The sequence below is a fragment of the Aethalodelphis obliquidens genome, unplaced genomic scaffold (genome assembly GCF_003676395.1).
Source record: "Aethalodelphis obliquidens isolate GAN/ISIS:26980383/991018 unplaced genomic scaffold, ASM367639v1 scaffold2, whole genome shotgun sequence".
Taxonomy (NCBI): Eukaryota; Metazoa; Chordata; class Mammalia; order Artiodactyla; family Delphinidae; genus Aethalodelphis; species Aethalodelphis obliquidens.
Window position 1 is genome coordinate 62,238,284 of NW_020837946.1, and position 13,061 is coordinate 62,251,344.

The window sequence follows — 13,061 nt, forward strand, 5'->3', positions numbered from 1 at the left end:
ATCTTTGTAAATTTTCAGTTTATAATGTTATCGTAAGTAGTTAGTATATAAGATTTCTGTTAATATGCAGGTATATTGACTTCATGGTCAGATCTTATTCAGTTTTAAAAAATTGGGGTAGAGTTGGAATATCAATTGTTAGTTCCTTAGCTCTCTAGCTAAAGTTCCTTAGCTCTCTAGCTAAGGTTTACAATGTTAGAATTATTAATTAACCAATTAATTTAAAAACATTTTATCTGTATTTTTTAAGAGATAGTTTAGGATTATAATGAGGCCTTAATTACTTTGAAGAAAACAATGTATTTTTCTTTATTTAATAGTATTTTGTATTATCCCCAGTTATGTGGGGAGAAAATTAGAATTATATATTGAATTCAGTTTTTCTTTCTATTATTTTCTATTTCTTACCTAAGAACTTATTTTTTAAAAAAATTTGTAAGCTAATCATCAGTTTTTCAACATAAAAATATTTTTCTTTGCTTCTAGACTTAAATCAACCATATTATTGATGTCAGAGGAGTTGACTAGCCAGCAAGCCCTGGCAGTGATGGGAGCCATGGAAGAGATGGAAAGCAGAAATTCACGTCTGATTAAAAAGTAATCTTTTCTGAAATTCATGGTGTTAAGTTTAGTTGACATTCATAAGTTACTATTTTTTTTTTGAGAAAAAAACTTAGTTTTTTTTCCTGTAATCTTGGTTTTGAAGAACTACGGAATTAACATTTAAGTCATTGTTTATTTTCTAAATAATTTATTTTTCAGAATAGAGATTTTTAAATAGTTTATAGCATATTTCATTTCATTTGCTGCAGAGGATATAATCTAGGAAAATGGAGAGCATAGAGCAGAACGGACTTTAAAAGGATGCAGAACAGTTAACATCTATATGAACTTGAATTGTTTCACACTACAGTTGTTACCTTGAAATCATACTGCCATATATTGCCTTTTTTGTTAACTTGACATTTAAGAAGAGACAAAAATACATGGTTCAGTTTGTGTATATTTATCTTTTCATTATCATAATATTATATATTCCTTTAAAAGATATTCCTTTTGCCCTAATTCTTCCAACTTATTGTCTCTTCGCATTTCCCATTGCTTTTAAGCATCTCCGTTAGAGGACCAGTGGATTTAAGGAAGAAAATTAAATCAGTTTTACATTTCTGTCATCATCTTGAGACAGTTCTTCAAGAACAGAAAACCTTGTGTCATTCATTGCTGTTTCTCCAGCACAGAGCATGTCTGGCATGAAACAGCTCCTCAGTAAAAGTTTAATAAAAGTACATGAATGAACTGGTTATAATACATGTTTTATCATTCTTTTTAGAATTGCTTCAATTCTGTATAAACATTTGGATAACTATAAACCAGTAGAGTTATTGAGGATAACTCAAGCATTGATTTTTCTACATTTTCAAAGTAAAGAGCTTTTTGTGAAACTCAGAGAAGTGCTGCTTAGGTAAGATTAAAATAGATGTGTTTAAGTCTTTCGCTATTGTTTTTTTTATTTCTTTATTTCACTGTTTGTTTTCTTTATGTATAGAGTTGTTGGAAGTTTTTTTTTTTTTTTTTTTTTTTTTTTTTTGCGGTACGCGGGCCTCTCACTGTTGTGGCCTGTCCCGTTGCGGAGCACAGGCTCCGGACGCGCAGGCTCAGTGGCCATGGCTCACGGGCCCAGCCACTCCGTGGCATGTGAGATCTTCCCGGACGGGGTCACGAACCCGTGTCCCCTGCATCGGCAGGCGGACTCTCAACCACTGCGCCACGAGGGAAGCCCAGAGTTGTTCGAAGTTTTGAAAGCAGAAATGGGTAGGTTATTAAAAATGTTAAAGACACTCATCTCCCCGCCATGCCCATTTTGCCAGTGCTTGTGCTTGATATATTTTGAAATGGAAATGAGGTCAGTGGGGTGATGAGTTCCCTAGGTCGTGAATACACAAAGCCAAGCCATTCTCCTTTCCTGCTGGGATGGAATAACCATGAAAAGATTGGAGCTGCTGAAGAAGGCAAAACTCCATTTGGGAGTGCTCACATTTGGGGGCCTTTAGTCTGCTTAGTTGCCTGTTTTAAGGCATATTAAGTTTTTAAATTCGAAATTTTAAAAATAAAATATGTGGGGGTAATGTTAGTGAAAAAGTTTTCATACAGATTTTCCCTTTATAATTTTAAAATTTCTGCATTTCTATGGATATAGCATTAATATTTCAACTAAGAAGTTATTCAGTTTTCCATTGACTTTGCATTATGCTAAAATGGAGTTTTCCATTAAAAATTTTTATTTTAAGGATCAGAATAATGAATGAAATTAAAAGCAGATTAACCTTTTTCCCCTCCATTTTTCCATACTAGTTTGCTTTCTTACTGTGATTTTTGAAAGACCAGGCATGGGACTCTATGCTGTAGTCGAAAGAGTGACATATAATTGAAAATGATTTTTACTATAATAAGGTGATACCCATTATGCTTAAGATTTGGTTTTGGTTTTTTTTTTGCGGTACACGGGCCTCTCACTGTTGTGGCTTCTCCCGTTGCGGAGCACAGGCTCCGAACGCGCAGGCTCAGCGGCCATGGCTCACGGGCCCAGCCGCTCCGCGACATGTGGGATCTTCCCGGACTGGGGCACGAACCCATGTCCCCTGCATCAGCAGGCAGACTCTCACCACTGTGCCACCAGGGAAGCCCTATGGTTGAGATTTGAACTGAAGACTAAGAGGTAGCACTTTATCAGATGAGAATTTTGCATGTTAGATGTGGTATAAGAAGATTCACTGTTTTCTTAAAGAAATAACTTTCTTATCAAGATGATTAAGTACAGGACTATTGTGTCTTCACCCTTTCCATATTTAACATGAACTTTCACAAAGCCTCTATTAAGAATTTTATGTTCTAAATTAGATATAAACTGGCCCAGCAACATTACTTATTTGGTCAGCATGATCTTTTTTAAAAGATTAAATTACGAAATACTGTTTGCCTACAGGTATGCTTACAGAAAAATAAGATAGGAGTGGGAGCATCACAGGTGATTTCACTTTACCTGTAATGTTTTTATCTACTTTATTAAAAAACTTGAAGCAAATATGACAGTGTTGAGGTTTAGTAATTCTTTTTTTTTTAAGAAGTTTTTTTTAAAAAAATTATTATTTATTTATTTTTGACTGCGTTGGAACTTCGTTGATGTGCGCGGGCTTTCTCTGGTTGCAGTGAGTGGGGGTTCTCATTGCCGTGGCTTCTTTTGTTGCAGAGCACAGGCTCTAGGCGCGAGGGCTTCAGTAGTTGTGGCACGCGGGCTCAGTAGTTGTGGCTCACGGGCTCTAGAGCACAGGCTCAGTAGTTGTGGCGCACGGGCTTAGTTGCTCCGTGGCATGTGGGATGTTCCTGGACCAGGGATTGAACCCGTGTCCCCTGCATTGGAAGGAGGATTCTTAACCACTTGCACCACCAGGGAAGTCCAAGTTTAGTAATTCTGAGTAGCGAGAGCCCTTACATATCTCTGTAACATATCTGTATCTCTGTAACATATCTCTTTAAAATTTTAACCCTTCCCCCTCTTCAGTGTTGAGTGTGTGAAAGAACACAATCTGATTAAAATAGTTCACATAAGCGTTTGTATAAATAGCTCCTGAAACCATTTGGGGAACCCAGGGAGTTGATGTGCTGGAATAATATGTTCTTTTTAAAAAAATATATTGAAATATAATCTACATAAAATATATGTATCCCCTCCACATTACCCTACTCCTTCCTCCTTCCCCCTCCTTCCACAGGTTAGCTACTATCCCTGCTTTTACTGCAGAGATTAGTTTTGTTCAGTGCCTGGCTTCTTTTGTTTAATATTTTATTTATGAGGTTTACCTCATAATGTTTTTGCTGTATACTCTAGTAAGAATGTAACAATTTTTTTTTAGTCTGTTCTAATGTTGACAGGTATTTATTTCCACTTTTTGGCTATTGTAAATATTCCTGTTATGATACGTATTCTCACATGTATCTTTTAGTGAACATATGTGTGCATTTCTGTGGATATTTACCAAGGAGTATGATTGTTGGTTTGTAGGTTATACATATGTTCATCTTCAGTAGATCCTGCTAAACAGTTTTCTATTTTTTTTTTCTTTTCTTTTTTTAACAGTTCTCTGACTAGGGGTTGAACCCGGGCCACGGTACTGAAAGCCCGCAATCCTAACCACTAGTCCACCAGGGAACTCCAAATAGTTTTCTAAAGTGACTGTGCCAGTTTATATTAGCACTAGCAAAATGTGAGCATTCCTGTTACTCCATATCCTCACCAACACTTGGTATTTTTTTATTTTCTAATGTTAGCCTTGGTGGTGGATTTGTGGTAGTATTGTAAACACAATTGCATATGTAAGTTTTGGAAGTTGAGGAACCACCATAAGGAAAAACATGAATGGAGGTTGGCAGGTTTGTGTCTGTTGGGGGTTTATTTTCAGACAAGTATCACAAGATTGGCAAATACTGAGAGTTCCTATCCCTTGGTCAATTCTGCAAACAGATGTAGCTCTTGGGGACTTTCTTTTCTTTATATAAAATAGTATATTAACTTTTTGTGGTTATAAGAATAAAATAGTCATTTAGTACTTATTGAGTACCTACTTTGTGTCAGGCAATGGACCAAATATTATATGAAAATAATTTTGAGATCCTTTTGTACTTCATAAGCATGATGATTGGGCGTTCACACTATTGCGTGAGATGTGCCTCCCTCAAACCTGTTATGATGTCAACATGTGACCCATCTGATGTGAAAAAAAATCATTTTGAAAACAGAGAAAAGTATAAAGAAGAAAATAAAAATCATTTGTAAGCCCTTTCATCTATGGTCAACAGTTTGGTTTATTTCCTTGTGGTATATACTTACATTTTATATCTGTATCTATATTTATATGCTTTCTTTTTCCATAGTTGAGAGTCATGAACGTGCAGCTTTGTATTCTTCCTTCTCCAACCCCTGCACTTAACCTTAACAGCACTTTCCTACATCATTTAAAACTATTTGTAAATGTTTTTAGCGATTGGATATTACCCATCATATGATTTGTACCATAATTCTCTTAACTATTCCCCATCATTGGGTATGTAGACTGTTTTCAAATTTTAGCCACATAAAAAATATGATTAATAACATAACATAAATTTTTGCCTGCATTTTAGATTATTTTCTTAGGCTAGTTTACTAGACAGAGATTGATCATGTCAAATGATGATTACTTTTAAAGTTCTTAAGCTACTACTAAATTACTTTCCAGAAAGTTTGCACCAACTTTTTAAGTTTACTGTTAGTGAATGAGAAAGCCTGTATCAATGCACCCCTGCTAGCATTGAACATTATCATTATTTTAATATGCTAACTTAATATTTTTAAAAGTAACTCAGTTTTGTTTTAATTTATATTTGATTATCTCTTCCAACACTTCTAACCCTAAAGATTCTTTAAAAGCTCCCAGTTTTTAATTTGTATTTTAACAACTGCTGTCCTGGTGGTAGGGCTTTTACCATAGGGGTTTGGGAAAGGAGGAATGGAGAATGGGGTCAATTGGATGCGCTGTTATCCTGTTTTTGTTTTTTTAAAGCTGGGCTTCTTATGTAGCAGAAGAAAGAAGGGAATCACTATTACTGAGTGGTCACTCTTTGCCTGTTCTAGGTCATACCAGCTCCTGACAGGTCACATCAGAAATTCAGTCCAAGTTCCATCTCCAGCTGCAGCACTGCAGACATTGTTCTGACACTGACGTTTTGTTTGTCAGGGACTATGGTTTTATTTTTGCATAAAAAATTGGGGCAGTGCTTTAGAACATCTTAAGGCTTCCCTTAGTAATCCTTTAAGAGGCTGTCATCTTTGAATTTATCCAACCCTTCTTAAATTAACTTATATTTTAAGCCTATCACACCTATTAATTGTAATAGTAATTATATATTCATATTTTAATATTTATATGTGTACTGGTTTTTTTGCTGATGTATTAATTTTGTTCTTTTCATTTTTCCCTCTTTATAGTTATTTGAAAGTCAGTGTCATACCTAGTGAGATTTCCCTCCTGGTTTGTGCTCTTTCGATGCTTCCTTCTCCTCACTTAGACGAAGCGAGGATATCTCAAATTGAAGCAGCTTTACCACAGTGTGACCTAAATGACCTGAATAGTTTTGCCACATCTGTTTTAAGATGTATTCAGTTTGATCCCATGTATCGGAATAATACTCCTGGGAAACAGTTGAAACTACTTCAAAAATTAGATCACTACGGTCGTCAGAGACTACAAAAATGCAGCAGTTTGAATCTGTTATGGGAAGAAGTTAAATCTCTAAAAGGAGACTGGTTTGCTGATTCACTTCTTGAAGAAACTGTTGTTACCTTACAGCGTTTGATGGATGAAATTAATTACATAAATGTTGCAGGGATTGCATCTTTTATTTCTAGAACTAACTACCTCAGTACTTCGCTACTTGATAGGATAGCCTCAGTGGTCCTTCAGCAGAATGAAAAGGTGAAATTGAAATGTTTGTTACACATTAGTTTTACATAGTTGTCAACTTCTAGAAGAATAAATGTTTATCATAAGTACTTTGAGAACTTGATTGGAATTTGAAGTTTAAAAATTAAGCTCTAGTGGGAATTCCCTGGTGGTCCAGTGGTTAGGACTCTGCACTTTTACTGCTGAGGGCCTGGGTTCAATCCCTGGTCAGGGAACTAAGATCCCATAAGCCACGGAGCGTGGCCAAAAAAAAAAAAATTAAGCTCTTGTTTCTGGTTCAGCAATTTGTCGTTCCTCCCCTTAAAACCCCTTCCTCCAGCAGTGCAGATTTGGGGAGATCAGCTGTCATCTTTTGGTGTATTACAAATATTGTTAAGATCAGTCAAAATTCATTGACTAGAAGGAAATTCTTAAAATGATAGTTGTATAAGGATAAAGAAGATGAATGATTTTTGTTTTCTTTTTCTTGTTTTCTATAATCCTGTGATAGTTACTTTTACTATTTAAAAACTATTCAAAAGAGTGAGATAAGTGTGAAAACTGAGAAAATTATAAGATCTCCACTGACTTCAATATTCTTGAATTGTCAGTGTGTCTTACACATTTTTTTCTGGAACTTGTAAAATGCTGCTTTTTGGATTATGTGAGAAGACAGTCACTTACAAAATCTATTATATAGATCAGGATATGGCTTTTACTTAGAAGACATTATTTCTAATAAGTGAAAATAAAAGTCTGTAGTGCCTGCCAGTTATTAAGTATTGGCTGAATGAATAAAAAAGAAAAAGAAGGAAAGAAAGAAAAATGAATTATGATTATTATAAACTAAGAAACTTCCTTAATTACATTATATTATGAGTCTATAAAATGTGCTGATATCATGGAAATTAGTGACACTATTTTCTTGTCATTTTAATGACTAAGGAATTCTGGAACAGGATTTTATACCAAACAAAATCAATCTGTAGCTTATCTGATTTATTTTTCCTGCATTAATATTTAGAGTTACTAGAAATTAGTGGTGGAATTAAATAAATTATAGCAAGGCAGAAAACAATAAACAGAATGATACATGTGTCATTTAACTGTGGGCATGTTCATTTAACTACAGGCATGTTAGATAAAGACTTCTGCTTAAGATAATAATTAGGCTAAATTTTGTTTTGTTTTACTGAAGTTGAAGCAATAACTTTTTTGTTCTATTTTTACAGATTCATCCTTTTGCAATCCTTGCTATTATTCTTCCGTTCAGCGCCCTGAACTATGATCCACCTCAAAGGGATGAATTTTTCGGAACTTGCCTTCAACACCTTAATTCTTACTTAAGTAGGTATATTGTTTGGTAATACATTGATGAGGAGGTTGGAGGATACTGTTGCTGCTACTCTAATACATATTCCTTTTTAAAGGATAGTGATAATAGCCATGAGTTTTATACCTTCAAAAAATATTTTGGATCCATTTTTTAAACTTTTTTATTATGAAAAATGTCAAAATTACATTAAAAAGTGAAAGAATTGAACAAGTAGCACCTATAAACTCACTGGTTAGATTCAGTGGTTCACATTTTACCATATTTGCTTTACTGTTTGTTTCTCTTGCTCTCTTGTTTTTTTTCTAAGCCATTTCAAAGTAAGTTGTAGGCACTGTGACTCTTTACCCCTAATTGCTTAGGCATACACCTCCTAAGAATAATGATCTCCTACATCACCACAATCCTGTTAATCACACCTAAGAATATTAATAGTCCCCTAATACCTAATACACAATCCATTTTTAAATCTCTCTCATTCTCAAAGTACCTTATTTAGAGTGGTTATTTTGGACCCAGGATTCGATCAAGTTTCACTCATTCCGTTAAGTTATCTCTTTGGTATCTTATGGTCTAGAATATTCTCTGGTTTTTGTTTTTTGTTGTTTGTTTGTTTTTTGCTCTGCATTGACTTAAGAGAAAGATTTTTTGTTATCTAAGTTTTCTTTTTTTTTAAATAAATTTATTTATTTTTTATTTATTTTTGGCTGTGTTGGGTCTTTGTTGCTGCGTGCAGGCTTTCTCTAGTTGTGGCGAGCAGGGGCTACTCTTAGTTGTGGTGCACGGGCTTCTCATGGCGGTGGCTTCTCTTGTTGAGGAGCATGGGCTCTAAGTGCGGGGGCTTTAGTAGTTGCAGCATGTGGGCTCAGTAGTTGTGGCTGGTAGGCTTCAGTAGTTGTGGCATATGGGCTCAGTAGTTGTGGCTCACGGGCTCTAGAGCACAGGCTCAGTAGTTGTGGTGCATGGGCTTAGTTGCTCCGCAGCATGTGGGATCTTCCCGGACCAGGGCTTGAACCTGTGTCCCCTGCACTGTCAGGTGGATTCTTACCCACTGCTCCACCAGGGATGTCCCTAAGTTTTCAAATACACAGTAAAATTGAAAGAACAATGTAACAAACATCTGTATACTGTATACCCACAATGTAGCTTTTGAATAATGATTAACATTTTGCCACATTTGCTGTGTGTGTGGTGTGTGTGTGTGTGTGTGTGTATGATGAACCACTTGAAGTGTCAGCCCTAAATACTTCAGGTTATAAGGACATTCTTCTATGTAAGCACAATACCAGTACCACACTTAAGAAAGTGAACAAGTACCACCTTCTACCTACTCAGTCCATAATAAAAATTTCCCAATTGTCACCAAATTTTCTTTGATAAATTTTTTAAAGAAACCAACGTTGAGTTGTTATGTCACTTTCTCCTAATCTTTTTTTTTCTTGATGTTTATTTTTTGCAATAGAGGTTGGCCATTTATTGTGGGTTGTGCCACATTCTGCATTTGTCTGAGTGCTTGCTTTTAACTTGCTCCTCCATCTCCTGTGCTCCTAGTAAACTGGAAGTTAGTTATAGATGCTTGATTAGATTCAGATTAAACATTTTCAGCAAAAAATGCCTTTATGTGGTGCTGTATACCTGATATTTGTATCATTTCTGGAGACATATAACATTTGATTGTTGTCAATTTTAAAAGTTTGTTCATTTTTTAAATAGAAAATAAATATTTCTTAAGGTCCTATGTAGATGTTTATTAATTGTCAGAAAGGTTGCTGCTCTGGTGCTGATTATTATGTGTCTCTTTAAAAAGTCTAAATAGTGTTTCAGTGCCAGAAAAAAGTGGAGTAGAAATACTCCTTCCTACTGTTGGCCTTAGCAGAAGCAGTACGTGAGGGTAGCGGAGGCAGGAAATTATTTTTTTCTTTTCATTCTTTATTTTGGTCCTGAATTGTATTTCTTTCTGTTTGGCCTTAAAGAAAAAGGTTTTAATGCTGCTTCTCTTCTCAGACCCACATGTCTCACTTGTCAATATAGTGTGTTTTAGAAGTGAAATGTCTGGCTCAGTAGTTACTGCTTTTTCAGTCAACATTCACCAAGTACTTATTGTCAGGCAGTCTTTAGTCACTGGAGATATAGGAGAGAATAAAAACAGGTAGACTCTACCATTGTTGATTTTACTTTCTGATGGGGTGAAACTGGCATAGACAATAAACAAATACATAAGGTGAAATGGTGATAAGTATTTAAGACCACTAGAGCAGGGTAGGTGTGTACGATGGAGGATAGTGAGGTGGGCTGGATGGAGCGAGGAGGTGTCATTGACCATGGATTGAATGAAGTGAGACACCATTCAGGATGATGTGTCAAAAAATCTAAACAGGGCTTCCCTGGTGGCGCAGTGGTTGAGAGTCCGCCTGCCAATGCAGGGGACATGGGTTTGTGCCCCGATCTGGGAAGATCCCACATGCTGCAGAGCGGCTGGGCCCATGAGCCATGGTCGCTGAGCCTGCGCGTCCAGAGCCTGCGCTCCGCAACGGGAGAGGCCACAGTAGTGAGAGGCCCACGTACCGCCAAAAAAAAAAAAAAAAAAAATCTAAACAATCATCATCAAAAAATCTAGAAACAATAAATGCCAGAGAGGGTGTGGAGAAAAGGGAACCCTCCTGCACTGTTGGTGGGAGTGCAAATTGATATAGCCACTATGGAGAACACTATGGAGGTTCCTTGAAAAACTAACCATAGAACTACCATATGACCCAGCAATCCCACTACTGGGCATATACCCTGAGAAAATCATAATTCAAAAAGAGTCATTTATCACAGTGTTCATTGCAGCACTATTTACAGTAGCCAGGACATGGAAGCAACTTAAATGTCCATCGACAGAGGAATGGATAAAGAAGATGTGGCACATATATACAATGGAATATTACTCAGCCATAAAAAGGAACGAAACTGAGTTATCTGTAGTGAAGTGGATGGACCTAGAGTCTGTCATACAGAGTGAAGTAAGTCAGAAAGAGAAAAACAAATACCGTACGCTAATTCATATATATGGAATTTAAAAAAGCGGTACTGATGAACCTAGTGGCAGGGCAGGAATAAAGGTGCAGGTGCAGAGAAAGGACTTGAGGGCATGGGGTGGGGCGGTTAGAGGAGGCTAGGACATAGTGAGAGAGCAGCATTGACATATATACACTATCAAATGTAAAATAGATAGCTAGTGGGAAGCTGCTGCATCACGATCAGCTTGGTGCTTTGTGATGACCTAGAGGGGTGGGATAGGGAAGGTGGGAGGGAAGCTCAAGAGGGAGGGGATATGGGGATATTTGTATACATATGGTTGATTCACTTTGTAGTACAGCAGAAACTAACAACATTGTAAAGCAATTATACTCCGGTAAAGATGTGAAAAAAAAAAAAAAAAGAGAGGTTGACTCATGTCCATAGGTGGGGAAGAGAATCCCAGGGTAAAGAAAAGCAAGTGCAAAAGGCCCTGAGGTGAGAACATGCCTGGTTTCTTTCGGGAACAGCAGATTCAGTGTGGCAGGAGTGGAATGTGGGAGACTGAGTTGGTAGGAGAAGAGGTTGGAGAGACAGCCAGAGACCAGCTTCCGCAGAGCTTTTTGCTCTGCCTGGAGAGTAAGAAATTCCTATTCTGTCATCCAAGCAACAAATACTTACCTGGGAGCTTCCACGTCCAGCATAAGGTGTTAGGCTCTATATTAGGGCAGGAATTGTTTCTCTAGGCTTGTAGACCTCTAGGTAGGCTGTGTGAGACCAGTATAAATATATTAATTATGTCAGTATGATGCTCATGGGCTTTGCTACATTTTTGTGGGGTCTATATGCTAGATAGTGTCTAACCATGTCTAGTTTTGTGTGTCTCTAATAGACAAAATGGGACTGATATGTATGTGTTTATTCATGTATGGGTGTATACATGTGTGGCATTCATATATACCCCCTTTTAGTGATACAACTATATATAGAAAGATGAGACTTGAAACTGAAAGATGAGACTTTGAATGTGCTCTCCTGGTTGTTCAGTTGTGTGTCAACAATCAGAAGGAAATGAAAATACATTCTTTTTTTTTTTTCTTCAAATAAAGGATATAAGAGATGAGAGTTTGAGAAGTACAGCTTTGATTTTTTTTTAAGACTTACTGGGAAAATGTTTGGAAAATTCTTGGAGACCTGTATAAGCAAAATTCTAATGGAATAATAGTTTATTTTGAATAAACATTAGTTTTGACAGATCAGTTTTGCTGGTGGAGATCATCGCTATTAACCTTGTTTGTGACTTGATCCTGCTTTATTAAATAAACTCAGCAAAACATTGAAAAGATTTAACATCTTTTTTTGTCCTTTGTAAGAACATTGCTGCTAATAGCACATTTTAGAGGACCCCTTCCCTCTCATCAGAAATGTCTCTTGGGAGAGAAAGACAAATATCATATGATAGATATCACTTATATGTGGAATCTAAAATATGACACAAACGAACTTATTGACTAAATGGAAACAGACTCATGACATAGAAGACAAACTTATGGTTACCAAAGGGGAAAGGGGGTGGAGGAGGGATAAATTAGGAGTTTAGGATTAGCAGATACAAACAATTGATACTATATGTAAAGTAGATAAACAAGTTCCTACTGTATACCACAGGGAACTATATTCAATGTCCTGTAATAAATCATAATGGAAAGGAGTATGAAAAAGAGAATATATATATGTATATGTATAACTGAATCACTTTGCTGTATACCAGAAACTAACACAACATTGTAAATCAACTATACTTCAATAAAAATTAAAAAAAGAAAAAAAAAGAAAATATCTCTTGGATGAAGCAAATCCGGTAAATAACCTCAAGCCTTATCTCTGAGTCACTTACTGTGTTGCTGGCTGACAGGTAAGGGAGGAGGTACTGAGTGAGACCTGAGCTTCATATACATCTGTACCCAGCCTGGGGGTCTGAGAGCCCTGGAGAGTAGCACAAGACCGTGGTGCAGACTCCAGAGCTGGACTCTCCAAGTTAAATCTCACCCTCCACTTGCTAACCATGTGACTTGGGGCAAGTCATTAAACTTCTCTGTGCTTCAGTACACTCAGTTTATAAAACGGAGATAATAATCATTCCTACTTTACACTGAAGTGAGGTTTAAATGAGTTAATATTTGTAAAGTGCTTAGAAAGATTCTGCACACATTCTGAGCGATATTATCAGTATATAGAGACTGGGATCACTT

General features: G+C 36.5%; 1 protein-coding gene and 2 non-coding genes across 8 annotated transcripts in view; all 3 read left to right on the forward strand.

Annotated features, from left to right (window-relative positions):
• FASTKD1 (FAST kinase domains 1) overlaps positions 1-13,061 on the forward strand; it is a 33,843-nt gene that overhangs the window by 13,625 nt on the left and 7,157 nt on the right. For all 6 annotated transcript variants that reach the window (XR_003437666.1, XM_027129019.1, XM_027129045.1 and 3 more), the window contains 4 exons: positions 487-597; positions 1,331-1,462; positions 6,023-6,509; positions 7,709-7,823. Coding sequence is in view for 5 of the 6 variants with exons in the window: in XM_027129019.1 (XP_026984820.1) it covers positions 487-597; positions 1,331-1,462; positions 6,023-6,509; positions 7,709-7,823 (845 nt within the window). In the remaining variant the exon portion in view is untranslated. The remainder of the gene's footprint in view (positions 1-486; positions 598-1,330; positions 1,463-6,022; positions 6,510-7,708; positions 7,824-13,061) is intronic.
• On the forward strand, positions 4,667-4,769 carry LOC113605347 (small nucleolar RNA U13). The gene has a single exon (XR_003427171.1). It is a non-coding gene; the product is annotated as a small nucleolar RNA U13 (small nucleolar RNA).
• Positions 6,640-6,712, forward strand: TRNAK-UUU (transfer RNA lysine (anticodon UUU)). Its single transcript has one exon. It is a non-coding gene; the product is annotated as a tRNA-Lys (tRNA).